Source organism: Budorcas taxicolor, chromosome 2 (assembly GCF_023091745.1).
Source record: "Budorcas taxicolor isolate Tak-1 chromosome 2, Takin1.1, whole genome shotgun sequence".
Lineage (NCBI taxonomy): Eukaryota > Metazoa > Chordata > Mammalia > Artiodactyla > Bovidae > Budorcas > Budorcas taxicolor.
Window position 1 is genome coordinate 82038556 of NC_068911.1, and position 27618 is coordinate 82066173.

The window sequence follows — 27618 nt, forward strand, 5'->3', positions numbered from 1 at the left end:
CAAAAACATATTTTATTTCTTGTGATGAGAACGTTTAAGATTAACTTTCTTAACACACAAAGTCAAAAACATATTTTATTTCTTGTGATGAGAACGTTTAAGATTAACTTTCTTAAGTCTCTGTCAGCTTTACAACACGACATTGTTGACTATAGTCACCACAGTCACCAGGGCTTCCCTGATGGCTCAGACGCTAAAGAATCCACCTGCAATCCGCCTGCACATTAATGCTCAATCCCTGGGCTGGGGGGATCCCCCGTCCTAAGAAATGGCAACCCACTCCAGCATTCTTGCCTGGAGAATCCCCATGGGCAGCGGAGCCTGGGGCGCTACGGTCTACGGGGTCGCTAAGAGCCGGACGCGACCGAGTGACTAAGCACAGCACACACGGCACACAGCGACCAAGGTGTGCACTGTGTCTTCATGACCTACTTATTTTACATCTCAAAGCTTATACCTCCGTATTTTGAATTTAAACAAAAACCAGGCTACAAACACATTAGCAATCAGAATGTAATAACCAGAAAAATGCTGTTAAAGTGTAAAACACTGGAATTTTGGCCGTAACTTTGCAGACTGAAAGGTTTTTTTTTTGACTAGTCTATAGAAGAGTTATTTACAAGATAATGTCTTTCAAGCCACTAGTCTGTGCTCATAATGTTTTCCTCACACAGTAACAAAGTCTAGTGGCTTAAATTTTTAAACAAACTTGAAAACTTACATAGATATTAATGAAAGTGAAGTAAATCATCCTAAAATCAACTTAGCTATGACACATATTATTTAATCAGACAATCGGAAAGAATAAATAAAATATCTACCTCAAGCAACCTGTTGTATTACGCAGAACGAGTGAAGTCTGAAATTTAATTTTATGATCATCATCAAAAGAAGAGTTATTCCATCCAGAATGTGGAACAATCACAGTGTTTGTCAGGGTCGAGAGAGCATCTCGGATGATTGTCATCTTTACAGCATCACATGAGGATAAATTCCACAGAACTCCTACAGAAGGCAGATTTTAAAATCAAATCATCAATTAGAAATCCTGCAGTTTTAGAAATGAAATGAACATATTAGCATTAGTTGATGGGAACTCTGTTCCAAATCTAATCTATGGCCTGAATTTACACCCAGGCTGGGGCTGGACCTCTAATAAATGTTGAATAAACATATATGAGTTTCTGGTACATCACCAAGTCATCCTTAGGCAAGATGACTGTGGTTTTGCAAAGCAAAGCAGAGTTACTCCATGAGGAGGATGGGCACAATCTAATCAAAGATCACAAATATGATGCATCTGTGATGGTTGTAAAAATGAGGTTCCTGTATTGTCTCCTTCATTTAATGTTCTCTGTGACAAGCCATTTTTACAATTTAGTACTTGAAAAGAACTTCTCTTTCTCAAAAGACTTACACTTTCTCTTCATCACACTTCCTTTTCTTACTTTCGCTCGTGGGAAGCTCAAGCATAAATATTATGTGTGCAGTGACTTAACTGGCACAAAGAATGGTTACACATTTGCTTCGTCTCCCTTATTTAGAAAAGGTTTAAACATTTGTTTCCACGTTAAGAGTGTTTTTAGTATGTGCAAATTACTACCATTCCTTTTTGGATACAGGCAGGACACTAACAATAAATTAAAAGCTGCTGATACTGTAATTCATATCAAGATTCCAAAGACAACAGACCCTAAATGTACCTTATTAGAGTGTTACTTGAATTACAAACATACTTGAAGGTCTTCATTTCTGTGTCAACCATAAGAGGTTTATTCTTACAGCATGCATTTTTTCTAATAATCACTCTTTAGAAATTAGAGAAATTTCAAGATTATACCTACTCTAATTTTTACATCAATGCATTTTCCTAAGAAGGAAGGGGATGGAGGAGAAGTGGTGCAGCTGGTTCCTCTGCACTGAAGTCCCTCAGAACCCTACACTCCTGATGTATCCTTGGCAAGGATCCTTGCTTTCATCAGTACAGCGCTTTTAGAATTATCAGCACACAAAATGTTCGAGGCCCTGTGGAGGGGACAGGGTTGGCAAAATCTGCCCATGTCCATGGAAGCACGTCAGGCTTGTGAAAGTGACTGAAGAGTGTCAGGCCGGAGACAAGACTGAAAGCTGCTGCTCTGGGTCTGGTGACCAAGAGGCCAGCCTAGAAACTGCACCGCCTCCCCCGGGCCTGACAAAATCGCAGGGCCCTTTAAAAGGAGGGAGGCAGGAGAGAACTGACAGGAGCTTGCTTGCTTTCTTTATGAAGGGAGGAGGAGGGGTAGAGGCCAAGGCCAGAACCAGAGAGAACACTCTGTGAACCGGGAGGACCATCATTCCCCACGTCTGCCCTGACCCACCCTCAGGGCTGTTGACGGTCAGCGATGGAGGCAGATGCAGGGCTCTGTCTCGGGTCCTGGCTGCTCTCCGATCTCACTTGGCTTTGGCTTTTGGGCCTCACCGACTGGGTTTCCTTTCTTCCCCCAAGACACTCTTTCACCCTTTCTGTGCTCCTACCCTTTGGGGTGGGACAGCCCACCATAAGCACAGCTTTTCAAAACCTCAGCCTTAGCGGTGACCCACCTTGTTCAGCTCGGACTCGAGGGAGATTTGGACAGTCCAGAATCACGGAAAGGAAAGACCCTGCTTTGTCTCTTAGAGCTTGTCCTGTCCACCACGACAGACCTTTGCTTCCATAATTATTTTGTGGCAGACGCACACGGCAGGCGCTCACAAAATGAACTTCAACTCCACAGGCAGCCCTACTTCTCTACGGATTCTGAGGGTTCTGCTGGGCTCCTGGAGGGGTGCCAGGGGAGGGGTGGGTGGAGAACTGGGGCCAGGGCTCTAGATCCTACCCCAGTTCACCCAGAGTGGCTCCAGCCTCTTTTCTCAATACTGGGCTTCACTTGTGTGTTGCTGTTTGGAAAACTGGGTTTTGGGTCTAAAAGATATTTAAAAAGGGCTGTATTAGGGGAAAAATATCTGAGGAAGGATGACCACAGAACAGACCTTGGGAGCTAAGAGTGAAAAATGAGTCTCTGAAGGTTGGCTCTGACCTCGATGAGAGGTGAGCTGAGAGAAGACAACGGGTTGAGGTGCAGAAGGGATGGTGACAGCAGTTGCCACAAATAGGGCTCTACGATTTCCTGCCAGCCAGGTGGGCCTCACCGCCCAGGGCACCGAGGAGGCCTGCGTCCGGGGCAGCGTGTGGCCCAGAGGCCGTGGTGGCGAAGGTCGTTTCCCAACTTCCCCTGCTGACAATTTTATATCATGTGATTCCTAAGGCCACAGAGCAATTCTTCTGTGAAATCATTTCACAGTCCTCACTCTACAGAATTCTACACATGGGGCAGAGCTGCATTTTCCAATAAGCTACCTTCTACTTCACAGAATAAATGCATTCCAGTAAAATCCACTTAAGGCAAGGTTTATGGAAAGTAAAGTCTATCATATTGTAGGCTATAGGTATAAAATGAGATATATCTATACAGAAAAGTAAACAGTGTTGTCACAAACTTCAGGTGAAACCATGACTAAGAAGAGGGCTGGTTCTTAGCACACTTATCTTGAAGCTGATGTCTAGAGGTTCTCTGATCGCTGGCAGAAAAGCTTGCTTCTCATGGTTCCTGCCTCCACTCCTGGCCCCTTCTAAGATCTACTCTGGCAAAGGATAGTTACCAGGTTTGTAGATTGGCCTGATTTTCTGTCCCAGAATGAGAATTTTGTCTGGATCTTTCTGTTCCTTGTCCAGCATTTAGAATGATCAGTGAAGTTATATGTCATTTCACAGTCTACTACCAGCCATTACATCTACTTGGGACTAGACAGCAGAACATTCACAAATCAACATCAACAACAGTAACTTGGCCATTTTACTGTGGACTTACTCTTTGCCAGGCACAATGTGCTTTACACACAATACCTTAAAGAGTCAAGACACACAAAATAAACTTTCCATTTAATGATTTGGTGGGCTTGAAATTCCACATGTTGACTTTTTACAGTATGATGAGCATTTATCTTTTCTAAATCTAATATTAATTTAAATGTCATTAGGCAAGCATAGTAGGTAAGAAATACTCTTTCATTCTTTTATATGTCTGGTTACACTTATGCAGGGCACACAATAGGAGCTCAGGAATATATGTTAATAGATCCACTTAAATAGCCTGTATTTGTTTTTAGATTTCTGTTTTACTGCTTGCCTGTCAGATTTAGTTCCTAAGTATTCCTTCTTTTTCACTTCTTTTCTGAGTGTTCTCAGAGTATCCTTTCATGTTTGTAACTATAGAGAGAGGGTCAGAACAGTGGTGTGGATCTTCAAGGGAATTCACATCAGTTCAGTTCAGTTGCTCAGTCGTGTCCGGCTCTTTGCGACCCCATGAATTGCAGCACCTCAGGCCTTCCCGTCCATCACCATCTCCTGGAGTTCACTCAGACTCATGTCCATCGAGTCCGTGGTGCCATCCAGCCATCTCATCCTCGGTTGTCCCCTTCTCCTCCTGCCCCCAATCCCTCCCAGCATCAGAGTCTTTTCCAATGAGTCAACTCTTTGCATGAGGTGGCCAAAGTACTGGAGCTTCAGCTTTAGCACCATTCCTTCCAAAGAAATCCCAGGGCTGATCTCCTTCAGAATGGACTGGTTGGATCTCCTTGCACTCCAAGGGCCTCTCAAGAGTCTTCTCCAACACCACAGTTCAAAAGCATCAATTCTTCGGCGCTCAGCCTTCTTCACAGTCCAACTCTCACATCCATACATGACCACAGGAAAAACCATAGCCTTGACTAGACGGACCTTAGTCAGCAAAGTAATGTCTCTGCTTTTGAATATGCTATCTAGGTTGGTCATAACTTTTCTTCCAAGGAGTAAGCATCTTTTAATTTCATGGCTGCAGTCACCACCTGCAGTGATTTTGGAGCCCAAAAAGATAAAGTCTGACACTGTTTCCACTGTTTCTCCATTTATTTCCCATTAAGTGATGGGACCGGATGCCATGATCTTCGTTTTCTGAATGTTGAGCTTTAAGCCAACTTTTTTGCTCTCCTCTTTCACTTTCATCAAGAGGCTTTTTAGTTCCTCTTCACTTTCTGCCATAAGGGTGGTATCATCTTCATATCTGAGGTTATTGATATTTCTCCCGGCAACCTTGATTCCAGCTTGTGTTTCTTCCAGTCCAGCGTTTCTCATGATGTACTCAGCATAGAAGTTAAATAAGCAGGGTGACAATAGACAGCCTTGACGTACTCCTTTTCCTATTTGGAACCAGTCTCTTGTTCCATGTCCAGTTCTAACTGTTGCTTCCTGGCCTGCATACAGATTTCTCAAAAGGCAGGTCAGGTGGTCTGGTATTCCCATCTCTTTCAGAATTTTCCACAGTTTATTGTGATCCACACAATCAAAGGCTTTGGGATAGTCAATAAAGCAGAGATAGATGTTTTTCTGGAACTCTCTTGCTTTTTCCATGATCCAGCGGATGTTGGCAATTTGATCTCTGGTTCCTCTGCCTTTTCTAAAACCAGCTTGAACATCAGGGAGTTCACGGTTCACGTATTGCTGAAGCGTGGCTTGGAGAATTTTGAGCATTACTTTACTAGCATGTGATAGTTTTGCTTATTTTTCACCTGAAGACCTAAACGGACAGTTGCTGAAACCAGCACCCTAGTTATGGGGCTAGGGAAAGCACAGTGCTGATCCATCTCCCAGCACCAGAAGTTACACCAAAATGCCTGGATCTCCATCCCTCAAACTGCAAAACTGCAGGGTCAGTGTTTCCCAAATATAAAATGTGAAATTATTTAGAGGTACGTAATCCTTCTGTAGATGTACAGAGTAGCAGAGGAGGCTATCTTTTGGTCAACTTGGATGACTCATAAGACCAGTCTGTCATAGAAACTGAGGCTTCCTCTTCTGCAACTTCAAAAAATGTTCAAAATTATTCTTGATCAGAGAAAAGGAGGGATTCTATTTTTGATATGCTTGTGGCATCCACACAAAGGCAGCTTTCTGATCCCACACTAAGGGTTACATTATACTTCCAATCATGCACTTTCCCATATAACACTGAAAACTACATTTGGCATGGATTTAACTTGCCATTTTGAACATCAGAGCAAGTTCTAAGACACTGGTTTTTCTTCCCCACTTTCTATTTAAAAAATAAAGGTTATAGAAAGCTAAAGTAACCAGTTCTGATCAACCAATATTAGATGAAGAAGGTTCAATTAAACTTAAAAGTCTTAGCTATGGAATGATTAATTTGACTTTTCTACTCAAAGTAAAAAGCACCAGTCTTAAGACCAACTAATAATACCTGTGTGCACACACATCACTAAAGTAGTAATAAAATAATGTTCTTTCCACTTAGTCTGTCTAGGGCTTCATTTAATGGGTCAGGGAGAATGTTCCTAGAGCAGTAAGTAATGAATAGAAAATACACTAACTCCCTCCCACATGCAGCGAGACTGATAAGAAATAGAGATCTTCAGGATTAGCATTCTCCATCAAAATGATAAACCTCCAGCTCCAACATCCTAATGCAGAATGTGCTTCAGAGATATTCAGCATGTTGACTTTTACAGTATGATGTGCATTTTTTCTAAATTTAATATTAAATTTCATTAGGCAAGCATAGTAGGTAAGAAATACTCTTTCATTCTTTTATATGTCTGGCTACACTTATGCACAGCACACAATAAAATAAACTTAAAAATGAACTATAATTCAGCTTAGGAACCTTGAGGTTTTTATTCAAAACAATTAGTTTTTTTGTTGTGAGAACTATGAACATGCATAAACAAATTTAGAACATGTTAGGGAATTTCATGCCTCCTATTGAAGAAAACTATGCTTATTCTCTAGCACAGGAAAAAGTACATGTAATTAAGAGTAACCAGTAACCACAATGAAATACTGCCATAAGAGATGAAAGCTCATTTTTCCCACAAAGTATGAATAAAGTAATCAGAATACCATTTCACATAAATCCTTGGCTGCAGAATTTTGAAAGAACTCACATTTAAAACTAGTTTTATAGCTATTCAAAGAGCCAAGTGATAACTTTATGGTTAAATTAGGAACTGATTTTACCTGATTAATTAAAATAATAGTACCATTTGAAAAATGTATTTCTTAAAGGATATTAGAAAACCAAACAACATTCGGAAAATGCTATTTTTTGAGTAGCATAAATACATAACAGCCTATGCAATTTTTTTCTGATATGAAATAAATCTAAGGCCATTAAGTTTTATATAGTATTCATGTTGCTGCCTAGTTATCAAAAAATGAAACAACAAAACAAAAAACCCAACACTGAACAACACAAGAGTTCATGGACACTGCAAAAAAAAAAAAAAAAAAAAAAGAAAAAGAAAATAGCCAAAAAAGTACTAGTGCACTTCAGGTATCACTACTGACCATCCCCTGCATTTTCCTTCATAAGCTGGCCTCATGCTCAGTGTTTGTTCTTGTTTTAGTTATGCTCTTTCACGAGATATCCACCAGGCACCCAAGCCATAGGGGTGTGAAGAGTGTTAACTCAGAGGAGGGACAGAAAGGTCTTGGCCCCATGGTTCCCTGCACAGAGCAAGCATCATGACAAGTCAGGTCATGTTTCAGTTCTCTGGGGGTCAGAACACTGCGTGGTATATCTGTTCATGCCCGCCTGCCGCTCCCCCCTCCACCCCACCATTCTGCACCCATGGGCTCCATGGAACAGGCTGCAGTTGTGTATCGCCACCCTGTAAGCATCTTTGAAAAAGAGGGGTAGAAATATTAGACTGTCGAGCATGCAAAGTGCAGCTAGTCCAAACTGAAATGTGCTGAGTGTAAAGTATGCACTTGATTATGAAGACCTGGTATGAAACAAGTGAATGTAGAACACCCTACTAATAGCTTTCGTACTGCTTACAAGTTGAAGTGATATTTTGGAACTATTGGGTCAAACAAATTACACTATTAAAATAAACAGATGTTTCTTTTCCTTTGTAATGTGGCTACTAGGAAGTTCATAACACGTGCCCTGCATTTACACTTTGGAAAAGTGCTGGTAGGGGTGCTTTTACAGCAGACACTAAAGGAAACAAGTAGGCGGGCCCTTGGCTCCCAGGAGGCCTTGACACAGAGTTACAGCAGCAGGCAGCAGTGACCAAGGAGTCACCAGCAGGAAGAGCAGCAAGGCCAGCTGGCATGTGGTTTGTGTCAGGCACTCCACAGCAACCCCAAGTGGCAGGTGCTGTGTTTATCACTGGGGAGCTGGTGCTGGTGAGGGGCACTTGCCAGGGGTCAGAGAGCAAGAAGGAAACAAGTCGATCATACTCTGGAGGCCACACTCGCTCCCAATACCAGGTTGCCTCTCCCTGGATGTTCACTGAGCAGGCGAAGCTCCACCTTGGTGTGGAACTGGAGACCATGGCATTCAAGCTGGAGTGTGAAAGGTAGAGGCCAGGCGGAAGTGCGCTTGGGGTGCTCTTCCATCTGAGAGGGGCAGGAATGGGGGAACCCTGAGGCTGGGATTAGTCCAGAAGGGAAGGTGAGCTCAGGGGCTGTAGATTTGGCTGGCAGGTGGGGAAGTGTGGACTGTAAGGCCAGGGGTCATTCCAGGAGGAGACAGGGACACTGAGGGACCAGGAGGGGCAGAGCCTATGTCCAAGGACAGTACTTCAGGGAGCACGTGATGAGGACCTGAAGGAGTGCGGAGGGGACGGGAAGAGGAAGAGAGGATGCTTGTGATGAGAATTTGGAGCCTGATGTAAGCTGAGGGTGATGTCAAAGATGAGTCAACAGTTTAGCTCATGTGTGAGACTATGGTTTGGTTGACAGAGACAAGGAAATCAAGGGGGGAGTGGGAAAAAATAGTGTGAGAAGTACTTCCTATTTGTGGCTTCAGGTGAATGTCTCAAACTTTCCACTAGGACGGGAATGCTGTGAATAAATTATGACACGGAGACAGAAATGAAATAATGGGAAAGCAATTATTATGAGAGTGTCTTTAATTATAGTAATAGCTTTCTCTGGAGAAATTCCCAGGAAAACAAGTCATGGTGGGATAATCATCTCCAGGGTTCCGAAGAAGAGACCATCCCAGCAGAGATTCCTAAAACATGTGTGAAGTGAAGTCACTCAGTTGTGTCCGACTCTTTGTGACCCCATGGACTGTAGCCTATCAGGTTCCTCCGTCCATGGGATTTTCCAGACAAGAGTGCTGGAGTGGATTGCCATTTCCTTCTCCAGGGGCTCTTCCCAACCCAGGAATCGAACCTGGGTCTCCTGCATTGCAGGCAGACGCTTTACCGTCTGAGCCACCAACTGTAACCCAACTGTACATCATGTGTGGTGACTCTCAAACTAGCTGAATGTGCAGTCCTGGGCCTGGCTTACACTCCTACCTCCTGGCTTTCTTCTTCCTGTGCCTCTGCTGCCAGCCTAGGTTTTGCTACACTCATTGCTGGTTGGCACAGTGGCATAGTAGGTGGGGAGCAGTGCAGCTGCCTCGAGAGCTGGGTCCCACAGGGAGGCCTGGCCCGGCCAGCCTGTGGGGCTTGCTTTGTGACCCTGGTTGTTCCCTGAGATTTCCTGCTCAGCTAACACATACTCCATGCCAGGCATGGGAAGGCTAACTCGGACCCTGCCGCGGTCATGGTGGTCAGGACCTCTGGTTCCCATCACAGTGAATGATGGCTCAGATGCTGCACACATTGTGGTCCCAGCCTGAATATTCAATTGGAAGGGGACTACTCTGGCTGCTTAAATTTTCCCAGCCAAAGGACCCAAATGATTGATCTTTATCTGTATAGAGTCTTTAAAGAACGTAAGGGTTAGCCTTTGTTTCTGTGATTTTTCAGATACAAAGGTGGATCACACCATCTTTAAAAAGATCTACCAATTTCTAAAGCTCCACTTACAGACCCACATTTGCATTTCATCATATTCTTTCTTACCTAGGTAACTTCCCAACTTCAGAGACAGGTTGAGAGGATTAATGACATCACAGAGGGATACAGTCTTATGCACCCTGGAAAAGCATTTCCTCTGAAAATAAATCAGCTTACAATTCAGAGTTGCTGACTAAGAATGGCCAGTAAGGCACATAAAGGATGTTTGCTTTTGCTGGGGGACAGTTTATAAAAGTGAACAGGTCACATGAAGGGAAATCCTTCTAAGAGAAGTGCTCTGATGCAGGGGTGGCAGTGGGGGTAGTGACGTGGCCACCCTGGTTGATCTTCAGGTCACTTCAGGCACCAACAGAGTTAGGCCTTTACACTATCACAGAGATGGCCCTAGGAAAAAGTTCCTGCAGCTGTAGGTTCCACAGCTGACTTCTGTGTGTTCCAGCACGTACTTCTGCACTTGTAATGGCACTAAGCTTCTACCGAGTCATCTGGTCCAAGCAGAGCAGCTTAGAGACAGAAGGGCCTCCAGTCCTAGGTCTTAAGAGATCAGAAAGACTCCGAAACTGCAAAAGACCCGAGAAACATGGGTGGGGTCTTCTGGGCATCTTTTCTGGGTACGTCATGTGCTCTCATCCTTCTCACACTAACACGCTGGCTAGTTTGCTGACAGTGTCGTTAACGGGGCCTGGCTCATGCTGAGATACCCCCAACCCAGGCCAGTGGCTGACCACGTGAACTCCACAGGAGACTCTGAGTCTCCCCACTTGACCTCCTCATCCTGCTTGGTGTTCAGAAGCCTACGCGCTAGACAGAATGTCACATTCCATTTCCAAGGGCAAATCTTTTCATACTCAGGATGCAAATCTTGAAATACAAGGCTAAGATCACATTTCACATGTTTTTGAAGCAAACTACCTGATCATTAGTTTGATGTAGTCATGCTAGTGACTAAGTTCAAAAATATTTCTCTATACACCTGGGTGAAATTCAGACAGTAAAGGAGATATGGGATTTTTTTTTTCCTTGTTGGTGGTAATTTGAAAGATTAAGGGAAATGAGAGGTGAAAATGGGCTTTTGCACCCTCCCCCAAACTTGGGGGATGGGCTGGGGCAGGCAGAGGCAGGGAGGAAACAGTTCCAACCTGCAAGCCAGGGAAGCCAACCTCTCTGCACCCTAGTTTCTTATTCTTTACGGCCCTTTCCAGCACAAAGTTCTGTGACTTTGAATTAGCAGTTGTTGCTTTTATCAAGCTATTTTTGTCTTGCTACCAATGAAACTTTTGTCATTTTATTTCTCATTACTGATTTTTATGGTTTGAAATGTTAAGAGAATGCATTTAATAATAAAATGCTATTATTTTATAAAGTGGGCCAAGTGGTAAGGATTCTACCGACTTGTGCTGAGAATTGGGGGGCGATGCTGCTTGATTTCTGAAAACTACCCACGCGGCTCCGAACAGCTCTAGGGGCCCACAAAAAGCACAGCAGTAGCAGGCCAACTCCTCTCTGGATCAGAGAATAAATGACTGTTTTGAAGGCACATTAATTAGGCCAAGGGGACATGTTTAGCAATTGTTTCATTCTGTAATGGCAAGCAACCGTCCAAAAGGCTGAATGCATGTCCATTAAGCTCTGGCTCTTTATAGGATGTCCTGCTGTTTGCTAAACTTTAGCCTGGCCCATCTACTCTTCCTCGGTGCACAGCCATCATTTTCTTATTAATTTACTAATTAGAAATATGGAGCTATTGATCAGGAAAGGAATATGCGTAATTTCACGTTCTTCACAGTGTCTGGAATCCATTGCTGACATCCAAAAATTTTAAAATAAACAGTGTGGAAATATTTTATTTAGCCATATGGATGAATAATCACTTGCTAAATTGGAAGGAATGTGAATACGGCAGTCATTTAAACAAAGTCCATTATTATCCAAAGGCTACTTTTGGGTATTTAACACCAGTGTTAATCGGGGTAAGAGAAGTGTTATAATTTTGGGACATCTGGTGCATTAAAAGCCAGGCCTCCAGATTCCATGCAATATCTTCAATTTCTATAGTTTTAAAAAATGATACTTTCAGGATGCTCAATAATTTGAAGCTGACATATCCTGGCTTAGAAACACTAATTATCCTGAACAAGTAAATTCAACATATTTTTTCTAGTGACAAGATGATCCCACTTTTCATCCACAGCCTGTGACCTAGTAGATGTTCATGTTACAACCCAACCGGGGGAAAACCATACTTCATCCAGCTTTCAGGTTTAAGCACAATAAAGGCAAAAACTATCTTTGTAATACAAACCTCACCTACACATATCAGCAGTTACTGGAAGAAAAGCTCATTAGGTTTCAACCTGGAAAATGTTCAACACAATGAAGAAAACACAGAATCATGTTACATATTAGAGAACTATTTTAATTAACAATGGCAGCCAAACTCTCCTGGGAAAATACACTTGGCCGAAAGTATTTTTTCCTTTTTTCCCCTGAAAATAAAGATGTGGCCCAAAATGCAGGCCCTGGACAGTTATTATATTTAAAGCAAAGGTGAAGCATCTTTTGAAAAGAATAGCTAAAACTTCTTCGCTGAAGTGTGTTAAGAATGCCAAACTGAAACAAAAGGAACTAGAAAAAAGGGTGTTGTTTTAATAACTAGGTTGAATTACTTAATATTAAGAACAACAGAACAAGGGGTACCAATTTTCAAGTGATACAATATTTTGAACATGACAGTTGCATTGTGCTTTAACATTTCATGATCCAAAGTTGACTATAACTTAAGTAAAGAACTCTTAGGCTATACCTACAAAGACCAAGCATCATGCAAGGTTGGCCAGGGTCAGAGTATTTTGTGGAGACACTGGCAGAACATTAGTATGTGGAAGGATATCTTCTAGGAGATGGGCAGGTGATAGGGAATGCTGGGTGACGCAGTCACATAGCACACCCTACAAACCAGGTCTGGAGCAGATGTGCTTTAATGAAAATGGTTCAGACTGGGACATGCTTTCCCAGTTAGGAGCAATCTGGAAGGCTGGATTTGGGGCTATGTGTGTGCATGCTTAGTCATGTCCGACTGTGCAACCTCATGGACTGTAGCCACCAGGCTCCCCTTGTCCGTGGAATTAATTTTCCAGGCAAGAATACTGGAGTGGCTGTTCCTAGGCAAAATGAGCTCCCCAGGGCTTCTCTTCCTGGCCTCCCCAGTCGTACTTAATGTTTTCTTGGTGCTTTCTGGACAACCCTGCTGCTCAGTCTTAATCACTGAGTGATGACAAAGTAATGGCTTCCCTGTCCCTGTGGGTTCAAGCAAATGGTGGACAGCTTGCACGCCAGGGAAACCATCCAGGGGCTCCATGCATTAGGTGGCTGATGGGCAAAATGAATTTTGAGGTCCCCTCCAATCTTGTGATTCTATGATTTAGAGACAGTTTATGAGTATTTGACTTGAGGAATAGTTAATGAAAGGGCAGAAGGATCTCTAGATGTTGTCATTCTCTAAAACATATCAGGGATTAGTTGCTCTTAAAACACTACTGAGGACGTCCATGGTGGTTCCAGGGGTTAAGAATCTACCTGTCAATGCAGGGGACATGGGTTCAATCCCTGGTCCAGAAAGATTCCACATGCCATGGGGCAACTAAGTCCATGTGCAGAACCTGTGCTCTGCAACAAGAGAATCCACTGCAACGAGAAGCCTTTTGCACCACAACTAGAGTAGCCCCCACTCCCTGCAACTGGAGAAAGCCCATGCACCACCATGAAGACCCAGCACAGCTAAAAATATGAATAAATAAATAAATGAAATTTAAAATAACAACAAACCACTACTGATAATTAAAGTTGGTACTACTAAATTCTGGAATTGAGAAATGTGAATAAATTTTTCTTGTCTCCATAAATCTTAATCTACAAATAAATGTATAAATATAATACACATACACTGCCAAGTAACTATGCTCAATTTATTCTATGACTTGGTAGTTTCATATTAGGTAGATAATGTTTTTATACAAATCAAACTTGGGCTGACATATAGCATTTTGAAACTGAAACTCAATTCTGTAAGTTCTCTGGTCCAGCTCCTTTCTATATTGTCATCTCAGTGACCTGTTTACACACTGGCTACTCCCATTCCAAAGCAAAGCCTACTTTTGCAAAAAATATTTCATAAGCAATCCATCCACACACCAGCATAAATTGTTACAGGTACAAGTACAGAGTTATAAAACAGTTGTTAATATTCCCTACCCTATAACTATGGCCAAAAAATACTTCTAAAATAGCCTAAAAGCTACTGGCAGCTGTTTCTAAGACAGAAATATCAGAAGTTGTTGCTAGCTTTATATTGGAACTGATACAATCTATTAGGGAAATAGCTTTTTGAATTGGGAAAACTCATATCCTCCTTTCAAGGTCAAGGTCCAAGTCTTAAAATATCCTGTGTTCTCAGCAACTCAGTACTCTTCCCAAATAGAAAGGATGAAATATGTAGTAAAGCAGCTAAATTAGCACTCCCACCCAGAGTATGCACCAGGTAAATCAGCACATAAAAGCCCTTAGTAGTACAGTCTGGCTCTACTTCAAATAAATTTGATTTATTCTAAAATGAAAAAGAAATCACCAAACTTTCATGCACTTTACTTCTTGTTTATCACTAAATCATAACAAATTTCTTGAGCTCAGTTCAGGAAAGACACTGTAACAATTCCTCCCAAGGATAAAACCTCAGAAACAAAAAAGCTGCCAAGACTCCTTCTTCCTGTGAGAAATTATGACAGAAGAGAAAAAAGCTGCACATTATGGATGCTAAGGACCAAGCCATGATAAATCTGCCTAGTTAATCAAAAGAGAACCAGATCTAGTAGATGCTGTGTTTCCAAGGTCAGGTTGACCTTGGATTGCCCCTGGTCCCTCAGGGAGCCTGCACACATCATTCGGTAGCCTTGCTGGCTGCACAGGTATGTTACTGGGAGAAAATATTGAACATTCACATATATGTTCAAAGTGACGGGAAAGAAATATCATATGAGGAAAGAAAAAACTCATATACTGCAAATAACACCATCTTCTCTATGCCTCCCTAAGAGGGAGCTTAAGATAAATTTTTGGGTGTAATCACAGTGACTGTCCTAACTTCTTAAATGGGTATGTCTACAATCTTTTCTTCTTAATTCTATTTCTTGTTCTAATTTTCATTTCATACACACACACAATACATAGTATGTAAATACAAATAAATTAGTTTTTTGGTGTGAGAGGGTTTGATGTTTTAAGAACATTTTATAAAGAGGAAGTACATACACCTAAATCAATATGTAATTTAGATGTGTTAAAGCATTAATATTCAAACTACATTAGGGCAAGCAATCCATTTCGGAGTTTAAGATTATACATAACGTGGATTCTACTTTTAGTACATAATTTTCATACTTTATCTGAATACAGGGTATTTACTTTGAACATTAATATCTTACAAGAAAGCTGATTCCCCTTAACTAAATATTAGATTCAAGATGGTTTATTATTAATATATTTCTAAGTGTGACTGAATAAGAGCTGACAGAACCTAAAGCTCTGATTTAACAGTGGAAGCCACTGGGGAATGGGTTTAATTTTGAAAAAAAAATGTTGTTAAAATTTTTTAAGTTAACTATTTCAAGCATGAAAAATAGCAAAGCAAGTATAAAACAAACACCCAGATGTCTATTACCCCTAGTTTTGTTAAATGAAATTGAATTCTGAACAATATGGGCTTGTAATGGGTGGCTTAATAATGTGGCTTTTTTAATAGTAAAAACTACAGTACTGTACAACTGGTGGTTGGTCAAAGCCATGGATGTAGAACTGTAGGTATGGAGGAACTACATATGTGGAGGGCTGACTGTAAGCTACACACCGAGTTTTGATTGCACAGGGGATCAGTGCCTCCAAACCCCAGGTTATCCAAGGGTCAGCTGCATTAACATTTTATCTTATTTGTTTTAGATTTCTCTTTCTTTTTAAAGATATGGAGCTGGATTTTACTCCCCAATCCCTTTTTCTCCACCTGAACCCTGTATATGTAACCAACTATCCTGAATCTTTTATTATTTTAATAAAAAAATTTACCTTTCCTGCATCTGTCTCTATCAAAAAATAAATTATAGCCTCAACCTGCATACTTTAACACTTATACTATAGTATCATATTGGGTTTATCATTCTGCAAACAGTTGTAGAGATTTCTCTGTTGCTACAGATAGTGCTAATGCACTTATTTTAACCCTTTTATGTAGTTTCGCAATGGCACCCCACTCCAGTACTCTTGCCTGGAAAATCCCACAGACAGAGGAGCCTGGTAGGCTGCAGTCCATGGGATAGCTAAGAGTCGGACACGACTGAGTGACTTTACTTTCACTTTTCACTTTAATGCATTGGAGAAGGAAATGGCAACCCACTCCAGTGTTCTTGCCTGGAGAATCCCAGGGGCGGGGGAGCCTGGTGGGCTGCCGTCTATGGGGTTGCACAGAGTCGGACACGACTGAAGCAACTTAGCAGCAGCACGTAGTTTCGCTGTGTGAAGGTACTGCCATTTATTTAACCATTTCTCTACCAATGAATGCTCAGTGTTTCCCCCTAATATTCTATTATAAACAGTGCTGTCATTTATTCACCCTCCTGCAGAATGGTTTTTTCAGCTTGACCTCAAGACAAAGCATCACTGTTTCTCTGGGTTGCTCACTCCCTAAATTTGACAATTAAGCCCTGGCCATGAAATATTTCTCTCATTGCTCCCTCTTCTTCACTCCCCACTACCAGTGAATAGTACAAGCTATTATCTCTAGACTCCTAACCTCCTCACAGCCCTCTCAGGTGCCAGGCTCCTCTACTTTAAATCAATCCCCCACCCAACTGCCTGCTGGAAGAACTCATTTAAAAGCCCAACTGGAGAAGGAAATGGCAACCCATCCAGTGTTCTTGCCTGGAGAATCCCAGGGACGGGGGAGCCTGGTGGGCTGCCATCTATAGGGTCGCACAGAGTCGGACACGACTGCAGTAGCAGCAGCAGCAGCAGCAGCCATGTCATGCCCCCAAATCCCTCCCTCTGCATGGGGAACACAAGTTCCCCAAACCAGGCCTTTGTTACTCTCTGGTCTTGTCTTCTTGCAGAACCCCCTTCTGCTGATAGCTCTGCTCCTAGATGTCTGTCTCCGAGCCTCTGCCTGCAACTGGAAATATACCCTCTCTGTACCCGGCCAATGCCTCCTGAACCCTTGGGCCACCTTCGGTTTCACACTAACCAGAGAACTTCCCTACCCATCAGCTGTGCTCCCAGCGCAACCTCGACTGAGCTCGGCACTTGCACTTTTCACTGACATTCACAGAAAATCACTTGTGCTCCACTGGAATCGAAGTGCTACATGAGGGCAGGGACTTTTACTCATTTTACATCTCCAATTACCTGGAGAAGTGTCTGAGATACTAATAGGCATTCAGACACTGGCTGAACTGAAGTGGCAGGTAGCCAATCCATTAAGTACAGTTTATTTTCATAACAAAGGAAACCAAATCTATTTAAAATGAGTAATTTCTTCAGCGATCAATGCAAAGAAATAGAGGAAAAGAACAGAATGGGAAAGACTAGAGATCTCTTCAAGAAAATTAAAGATACCAAGGGAATATTTCATGCAAAGATTGGCTAGATAAAGGACAGAAATGGTATGGACCTAACAGAAGCAGAAGATATTAAGAAGAGATGGCAAGAATACACAGAAGAACTGTACAAAAAGGATCTTCATGACCCGGATAATCACGATGGTGTGATCATTCATCTAGAGCCAGACATCCTGGAATGTGAAGTCAAGTGGGCCTTAGAAAGCATCACTACGAACAAAGCTAGTGGAGGTGATAGAATTCCGGTTGAGCTATTTCAAATCTTGAAAGATGATACTGTGAAAATGCTGCACTCAATATGCCAGCAAATTTGGAAAACTCAGCAGTGGCCACAGGACTGGAAAAGGTCAGTTTTCATTCCAATCCCAAAGAAAGGCAATGCCAAAGAATGCTCAAACTACTGCACAATTACACTCATCTCACATGCTAGTAAAGTAATGCTCAAAATTCTCCAAGCCAGGCTTCAGCAATACATGAACCGTGAACTTCCTGATGTTCAAGCTGGTTTTCAAAAAGGCAGAAGAACCAGAGATCAAAATGCCAACATCCACTGGATCATGGAAAAAGCAAGAGAGTTCCAGAAAAACATCTATTTCTGCATTATTGACTATGCCAAAGCCTTTGACTGTGTGGATCACAATAAACTGTGGAAAATTCTGAAAGAGATAGGAATACCAGACCACTTAACCTGCCTCTTGAAAAATCTGTATGCAGGCCAGGAAGCAACAGTTAGAACTGGACATGGAACAGACTGGTTCCAAACAGGAAAAGGAGTACGTCAAGGCTGTATACTGTCACCCTGCTTATTTAACTTATATGTAGAGTGCAACATGAGAAACGCTGGACTGGAAGAAACACAAGCTGGAATCAAGATTGCCGGGAGAAATATCTATCACCTCAGATATGCAGATGACACCACCCTTATGGCAGAAAGTGAAGAGGAACTAAAAAGCCTCTTGATGAAAGTGAAAGAGGAGAGCGAAAAAGTTGGCTTCAACCTCAACATTCAGAAAACGAAGATCATGGCATCCGGTCCCATCACTTAATGGGAAATAGATGGGGAAACAGTGGAAACAGTGTCAGAGTTTATTTTTTTGGGCTCCCAAATCACTGCAGATGGTGACTGCAGCCATGAAACTAAAAGACACTTACTCCTTGGAAGAAAAGTTATGACCAACCTACATAGCATATTCAAAGCAGAGACATTACTTTGCTGACTAAGGTCCATCTAGTCAAGGCTATGGTTTTTCCGGTGGTCATGTATGGATGTGAGAGTTGGACTGTGAAGAAGGCTGAGTGCTGAAGAATTGATGCTTTTGAACTGTGGTGTTGGAGAAGACTCTTGAGAGTCCCTTGGACTGCAAGGAGATCCAACCAGTCCATTCTGCAGGAGATCAGCCCTGGGATTTCTTTGGAAGGAATGATGCTAAAGCTGAAGCTCCAGTACTTTGGCCACCTCATGCAAAGAGTTGACTCATTGGAAAAGACTCTGAGGCTGGGAGGGATTGGGGGCAGGAGGAGAAGGGGATGACCGAGGATGAGATGCCTGGATGGCATCACTGACTCGACTGACATGAGTCTGAGTGAACTCCGGGAGTTGGTGATGGACAGGGAGGCCTGGTGTGCTGCGATTCATGGGGTCGCAAAGAGTCGGACACGACTGAGCGACTGAACTGAACTGAACTGATCGAGTATGTAATGAAAAATAATGTATTCAACCCTTTGTGAACAAGACATGTGTTAGCTGATACTTGCTCACTAACGAGTACAATGAATGAGACTAGAAGAGACGACTCTAGCACTGCAAATGCCTTCTGAATCATTAGAGTAACTTGTATGAGCCACTGTCACAGCTGTGAGCACTGTATCATCATCTGCTACCTAGACCTTCTAAAGTCCTTCACAATGCCACCATACACGGGCAGAGTCTAGATGGTTTTCAACACCTCCTTCAAGACAAGATCACATTTTGTACCCACCTGTGACCAGCTCCCTTACTTCTGCATCAACAGATTTTCTCAACAGTCGCAACAAGGCAGGTATTCCGCCAACATTCTTCATTGCTATTTTATTTTCATCTGTAGACGTTCCAAAAACAAGGTTTCGGAGGGCACCACAAGCATTCTTCTGAACTTCCAAAACTCGGTGGTCCAAAAGGTCAACGAGATGCTTGATTCCCCCTAACCTACACACCTAGAATGAAAAATATTAAGTAACAGGCCTAAGTGACATGTGGTCAATCAGAGGTCAAACAAAAGACAATTATGGAAAGATCACGGAAAACAGAGAACTTCAGATCATTTCAAAAGGGTACTTTTTATTCCAAGAAACGTGCTTTATAAATTTTAAGGACACTCTCTAAGATGAAGCTCTTTGCACAGGTTCATGGCTTCAAGAAGGGAAGGGAGACTCTCGGTGGATTAAGGGCCACCTGCAGGTAGCACAGTCACACATCAACCTCTGAACATACACAGGGATCACGCTGTTGTTTCTGAGTGAAATGCACAAATACACAAGCACAACAAAGTTACACAGGGTTGAATTTCTTCAACAGGAGGGGAGTTTTGACCGAAGTCATTGGCTTTCTAGAATTGTCTCTGGGTGACTCTCCTCTTCTAAATTTTCTTCCTATTTGTCACTTCATTCGTATATTATATGAATATTTGGGGGTTTTATCTACAGCATCCACCTTTAGGTCTGTAACTGTGTGTTGTTCTAAATTTTAAGGGATGAAAAAAACAAATGCTGCATGACACTGCAGGGGGAAAAACGGCTTAAAAATGTGAAATCCAGCCAAAACCAGTGACTCACTATTTTCAATAAAAGCCCAAAATGCTTAAAATCTGAAATAAAATATTCATATATATTCAGAATTAGTAATGGCTATAAATCCTTTACTTAATTACGTGCTGGCACCAATCTTGACCAGTCTCATAAAATACGTGAGCTCACAAATACATATTATAATTTGTATCTAACAGATTTACAGAAAATACTTTTAAAACTGCAGGTTAAATTGATTTTGCTTCATGTTTTATAAATAAGGTAATGAGTGGACACATGATTTGAAAAAGCTAAATGTACTTCCAGAAATATCCCCATTGCAGCTTTTCCCAAGAAATACTGAAATGCACAGTTGAAAAGTAAAAGAGTAACTGGTCTCAAAACATCTCTTTTAAAGGGCCTCTAGACGCACTGGGCCGTTTCTCAAGCACGCAAGCACGCAGCTGCTAAATAGAGAGGTACTGGCCCCCCTCCCCGTTCCCGCCTGCGGTCATGGGCATCCCAGGCCCTGGTCCTGCACCTCCATCTTCACTTTGTTGTCACCAAAGCACAGGTGCTGCAGGTAGGCCGCTGCGTTCGCCTGAACTGACGGGAACTGGTGTTGCAGCATGTGAATGACTTCAGGCAACTCAGGGTCACGCCAGGCAAACTCCCTGCCAGAGAAAAACATGGCTTCAGAAAGGGCGGCCCGGGGTCTACCATAAACTGAACAAAACATCTGTCAAAAGAAAAGAGTGGAGAGCACAATAGGATGTTACAAAAGTCCTAAGAAATAAAAATTTAAAAATATACAGAAGTACTATTTTTCCACTGATGAACATATCACAGATACTTATGATCTTAAAGAAGTCATGATGCACAGAAAGAATCAGGGGCACAAAGGAGGTTCTTCATATGAGTTACTTTTCCACTTTTGTTTTCCTTCTCCCGATTCTAATTTTATGCCTTTCTGCCTCTGCAAGAAATTTGCAGGTGCGAGTGCAAGTGCACTTCAGCTAGCTGAGAAGATGTCACGTCTGGGGAGGGAGGAAGAAGCCTATTGGAAATACCACATGCCTGCTGGTTTATAAGAAATTTAGTATATATGGTTGCTCTTGATTATAATAAACATAAAACATGATAAAATTTTTTTCCAGTAATCCTATATCCAGAGAAAACCACTGTTTATGTTTCCTGTTGGTCTTTTTTCAACATACCAAGTGTACAGAATTGTTAAAAACTGTATTATTATTAAGTAGCATGTAATATTTCCTGAGCACCTATTCTGTGCCAGGCACTATTCCAGGCATTTTATTTATGTTAATGCATTTATACTTAAAGCAGTCTTTCACATTTGGAGGCTGAAGCAGAAGTGCTAAGCGACTTGCCTAAGACACCAAGCTAGTCAACAGCCGAGCAACATTTGAATCCAGGCATCAGCTTTCAGGTGGGCTTTCCTGATGGCTCAGCAGTAAAGAATCTGCCTGCAATGCAGGAGATGAGAGTTCAATCCCTGGATTGGGAAGCTCTCTTGGAGAAGCAAATGGCAACCCACTCCAGTATTCTTGCCTGGAGAATCCCATGGCAGTCTACGGGGTTGCGAAGAGTCAGACACGACAGAGCAAGCAAGTGATCAACTTTCAGAGTCTGTGCCCTCACCCCTGTACTAACCCCTTCCTTGTATAATAAGTAAACAATCATACTAAATATACATATATATTTTCATACCATTTTTAAAAAAAAGATAATACTATATTGTCAGAATTTTCTGATGCTGTTTAAATGGCTCATTATTTGGTATCCTTGTTAAATGTGATTTTATGCTTATGTTGCATAAAGATAAGTTTCTTACAAATGATTCACAAAGCAACACATTTGCAAACTTTGATAACAGGATGGAGTAAACTGTTACAAACTGGGTCATCCTCTTCAAAGGGGCAGGTCATTTCATACCTGCACACACACAGTCATACCACCCATCAGTGAATTCCTACCACAAGTGCCACAGTAAGTGCTGGAGATACAAACATTGAGTGAGACATGATTTCATGTACAGGGTCATGAATGCCAAGCGAAAAAAGCTTAGTCTTAAATACTCTAATATGAACTGTTACTGAGTTTATCTGTGTCAGATATTATGTCAAGAGCTTTACAGACATCATCTCACTTAGCTTGACTGTTGCCCCATGAGGTAGGCACTATCAAACAACATTAGATATAGATAGACAAGCAACCTGGCATTAGTTATTAAGAGGTGGAGTTCAGTGGTTCATGTGTTGTTCTCCCACACAGGGAAAGTTACCTGGTGGAGGTTTTAAAGCAGAAGAGTGAGAGAATGCAATATGGTCACATTTACAAGGAAGATAACTCTGGTGGCCAAGTAGAGAATATACTAGAATCAGGAAAAACTGGTGGCAAGGAGACTACCCACCATCCCCACATTTGCCCAAAATAAAACAGGACCATCCTTGATTTTTCTCTTCCTTTTATCTTTCTCATCCAATCCACCTACAAACTCTATTAACTATCTCCAAAATATTTAATATAAATCCAACTCTTTCCATCTTGGCTGAACCAATAACATGCCACCTGGGCTCACTGTCCTTCAAATATCACCCCTCCTTCGTCTATTCTTTGCACAGCAGCCAGACAATCTACTTACTGAAAACTTAAGTCAGGATGAGATGGAGATTTCCAGTTTGGGGGATAGACAGGCACTAAGAAAACCACAAATACCAAGAGAGAGAGGATAACACAACAGAAAAAGCACAGAATTTGGAGCTAGACTGCCTATGTTTAAGTCCAAGGTCTTTCAATTATGATGTGATTTTGAAAACCATTTATTTAGAACTCCAGTTTTCCCATCTGTAAAATAGGAACAATAAAACTATTATTTCTAATTTCTTCTTAGGCTGGTTGTGATGACTAAATTGTGGTGATATATATTAAAGTATTTTACATACTTAGAATTAGGATATATATTTCACTAACATTCATCAGCCCTGAAAAATGAACTATATATACTAAGTAGGGGCAGTCTCTGTAAAAGGCAGATTTTCACTTATGCATTGAAACTATGTTAACTGTTTCTAATGAAAATCTGTCTACAGCTTACTATATAAATCTACAAGGTAATTAGCGGAGCGCAAGGAGTGTGATTCAATCTTTCCTTGAAGACTCAATCATTATGAATATACATTCTGTCCTCTTTAAATGGTCAAGATTTCCTAGTGTCCCTGGGTGTCACTAAGGCGAGACAACACAAAGGCTGGGCTCCAGCTGGAGATGGGGAGTTAGGCTCAGCTGGCATCAACTCCAAACTTGATTTTCAGCAGAAATTTATCCTGGAAAGACTGCTATCAATTCATGGGCTGGCTGGATGGCAAGTTCATTTGGGCATGACGGTCTTAGTTAACTGAGGGGGAAAGACTGGAATCTGGAGGTGCTAAAGAGGTTAAAATTTGCAGGGCAGGATATTGGGGAGGAAAGGGCTATGCAGAGGAGATGCTGCAAGTCTGTGTATGGTCTGCTCACAAGTTGTTAGTTGGGCACTAGACTGTGTATGTATACATGAGCACTGCATATATGCAGGTTTGGTGGAGAGTGGAATGAGAACCGAACACATACCAGGTGATGTTGGACTTCCAGCACAGTTACAGTGCAGACCTTGCTGATCACCTCAGCATTTAGTCTCCACAAAGGCCATGTTTAGGAGTAACAACAATGCCACAGAGTAAGGGCCATGTGCTGGGGAGTGAGACAAATCTAAAATAGATCTGCGCTAGTAAGGAACAGAATCAATTGTGAACGATCAAAGCACCTGTCAGTAATTTAGTTATTTGCCACAATAAAGCTTAGAACCCTAAGAGGAGACAACACAGAGTGCTAACAATGTGTCATCCACAACAACCAGGCTATAATTTAAAACTACAAGGCATAAGAAGAAACAGAAAAATGTGACTCTCAAAGATGAAAATAACAGAAACAGACTTACAGAAAACATAGATGTTGGAAAGATCAGAGGATTTTAAAATGCTTTTTATAAATACACTCAACGACATAATGCAAAAGATGTATTTAAGGAGTGAATAGATGGGGACTGTCATCAGAGACATGAAAACTATTAAAAAAAAAAAGCCAAATTGTCTGAAAAAAATTTCACTGGATGGGCTTAACAACAGATTGGAGCCCAGGGGAGAAAAAAAAAAGCAAATCTGAAGACGGATTAATAAAGTCTTATATGAAGAACACAGAGAAAAAAGACTTTTTAAAAGTGAGCAGAATTTCAGTAACCTGTGAGATGGTGTTAAGTTATTCCAGGAGGAGAGAGTGAATTTTGGGCCAGAAAAAAATATTTACAGAAATAATAGTTAACTATGTCCCAACTTTGGTAAAATCACCAACACATAAGGAATTTCAGTGAACCCCAAACAGGTTAAATATAAGAAAAATATAACTAAGGCTTGTTAGAGTAAAACTGCTAAAGGTCAATAAAAAAGAGAAAAAATATGAAAGTCAGTCAGAGAAAAGATACATCATTCTAATGAGAAAAATAATGCAAATGTTGGTTGATTTTTGCATCAGAAACTACAGAATCTGAAGATAATGAACAATGTCCTTTTTAAAGTACTGAACATGAAAGCTTATTAATCCTGAATCTTATATCTAGCAAAAATATCCTTTAAAATTAGTAAATAAAAACACTTTCAGATAAGTTAAAGCCGAGAGAATGTGTTGCCAGCAGACATGTAACACAAGAAAAGCTAGAGAAAGTTCTTTGGGCTGAAGGGAAATGAGTTGAGATGGAAACTTGAATTTATAGGAAGATGTGCAGGAAACTATAAATAACTATGTAGACTATTTACAGTAAAAATAACAGTACCATATCATGGGCTTTACAATGTATGTAGAAGTAAAATATTTGACAATAGCATAAAGATCAAAGAGACGGTAAACGGAATTATGCTGGTGACTGTCAGAGCTGAAGCCCTCCTCAAAAAGAATAACATGAATTCTGTCTCACTGCCACTCTCCAAAGTACTTTGTTCCTTCTTCCAGATGAATTATTTGTACCATTAATACATTTTGGCTCTAAACTAGATCATTATTAAAAAAATTCATCCCTTATATATAGAAAACATCAATAATTTCTTTAGTCTTACAAGGAAACTGTCAGGCTAACTATGATGTGGCATTAATGACAAAGTAGGTATAGAAGTGAATAAAAATATTAAAGTTGTTATTTTTAAAACAAATTGATATGAGTTTTTACTTTGGTTTGAATATTCAAACTTTAAACTCACTTAGATTCCAGTTTTGACTAGAATAAATGCACCTATTATTATAAGATAATCATTTATTCATCTTACAAAATACATTATCAGTGAAGTTGCACATAATCAAAGCTAGCCACAATAATTTTATGCATCAGACTATGAAATTATCATACTATGAATAACTGAAGTGTATTACCAGACATGAAATCCTTGTTTATAATGAATCAGTTCAAAACAGAGGTCAAAACTTAAGTCTTCAGGAATGCATACTAAACTCAAAGCTCTAATCACACTTCACTGCTTTTCTGGATAGCTATTCTTTTCTCAGCAGGTTCAGCCAAGGTATGGTCTAAATTATCTACAATTCAAAACCCTTTAGAGAATTTCTGTATTATCAGAGTGCCCTACTCTGTTGTTCCGGTGAGGACTTCCAAAAAACAAAATCATGTAAAAAATTTTAATTTAATTATACTGGAGGTGCTATTAGACAAATTATTTTTAAAAATCCTTAAAATGACAGAATGGTGGCAAACAGGAATAGCTCAATCAAATGTACACATACACTGTAAAAAATTTTTAGGCAAGAGTGAATATGAATAGGTGGAGTGGTTTTAGTGGGGCAGTAGGCTTCCCACTCAGTTGAAAGTATATAAGGTTATTTTCTTTTAATAACCAAAGCTCTCTCATGCTTTAAATTCACATTCATTAGAATGAGCTGGTAGGCTGCTAAAAATGAATTGATAATTATAACAATCTTTCAGTGAAATAACTATTTGTGGGTGAAGAGAGAATGAAATCTTGCTAATATATGCCTTAAAATAACACTAAAGCTGCTTAAAATTTAGAAATAATATCACTCTTTCAGAAGTTAAAATTCTCTTATAGTTTCTAAAAATCTTCCTGAATATTTTAAATGACTTTCATTAAAGACATGAAGCTAGTTTTTCAAAATCAATCAAGTACTAAATGACTCGTGCATATCTTAATAAAACACGTTTTCTACAAGACCAAATAAAAACAAGGAAATAAATATTTTTTGCTTATGCAATATGAGAATTTCTTGTAAACTATTTTCCTCTAAATGGCAAAAAGCTTTTCAAAGGACCTAGTTGATAAAAGCACAACACAGCACTGACCAACGTGATTCAAAATATACATGACACTGGGGCTTCCCAATATAAAACAACCTCATGCATTTTCTGAAGCCATCATCTAAAAAATCAGTCAAGATAAAAGGGTATAAAATTATCCTTCAAAATCTTTTGTGTAATTCAGACTAAGGCTATCTCAGGTAGTTGCCCCGGTAAGGTAGTTTGAAAAACGATGGATGCTGCAGATATTCACATAGACCTCTGCATTCTCTAACTTTATTATTAATGCACCAAAAGAAGGACACTATCTTTAAAGATTAACCTCAGTGACCTACAGTGCTGGAAAATATTAGAGATGAGAATTTACTGACACTATAATAGATAGGGCAACTTGGGAAAAAGAGAAAGAATGAAGGAATGGGTTGACTCCTGAGATAAGGTGGCATTCTGGAGACTCTCAACTAGTACTTGCCTGGGGTCTTTCTGAATGCTGTCTATTGACGGGGATCTCGTTGTGCCATCATCAGCCGGTGCTATGTGCTGAAGCCTGTTATAACTGCACTCCTGCACTCGGTACTGTACTGGCCTATAGGGCTCCGCATAGGTAGCTGTTGTGTTCAGAGCATAAGTATTTCTTTGGTATGTAAGGGTACTTCGTTGGCTGGACGTCCTTTGCAGATTTCCAACACCTACTAGAAAGTCAACATTTTAAAAAAGATTAGTATGTTCTCCACAAAGAAATACTTTTCAAAATAAAATGTTTTTGAAGGGTTTTTAACAATTATATAAATTGCTTACTTTTAGATATTACCAATCTAGTTCATTAGCGGGAAAAAGGAACTGAAGTTTCTAATATAACACAAATATTATTATCAATTTTACTAGCAGGAAAGAGCAAAAATGAAACTATAAATCTGTTCCCATAGTAAGTCTTAATAT

General features: G+C 40.7%; 1 protein-coding gene across 8 annotated transcripts in view; it reads right to left on the reverse strand.

Moving 5' to 3' along the window:
• The window catches only part of PKP4 (plakophilin 4), a 257367-nt gene that overhangs the window by 23502 nt on the left and 206247 nt on the right, over positions 1 to 27618 (reverse strand). For 6 of the 8 annotated variants that reach the window (XM_052653951.1, XM_052653964.1, XM_052653936.1 and 3 more), the window contains 4 exons: positions 27152 to 27371; positions 20854 to 20986; positions 19529 to 19742; positions 822 to 1005 (listed from right to left, as the gene is read on the reverse strand). In XM_052653951.1, coding sequence (XP_052509911.1) covers positions 822 to 1005; positions 19529 to 19742; positions 20854 to 20986; positions 27152 to 27371 — 751 coding nt within the window. Of the gene's footprint in view, positions 1 to 821; positions 1006 to 19528; positions 19743 to 20853; positions 20987 to 27147; positions 27372 to 27618 lie in introns of all 8 variants that reach the window. The other 2 variants (XM_052653958.1, XM_052653943.1) reach the window with 2 other exon arrangements.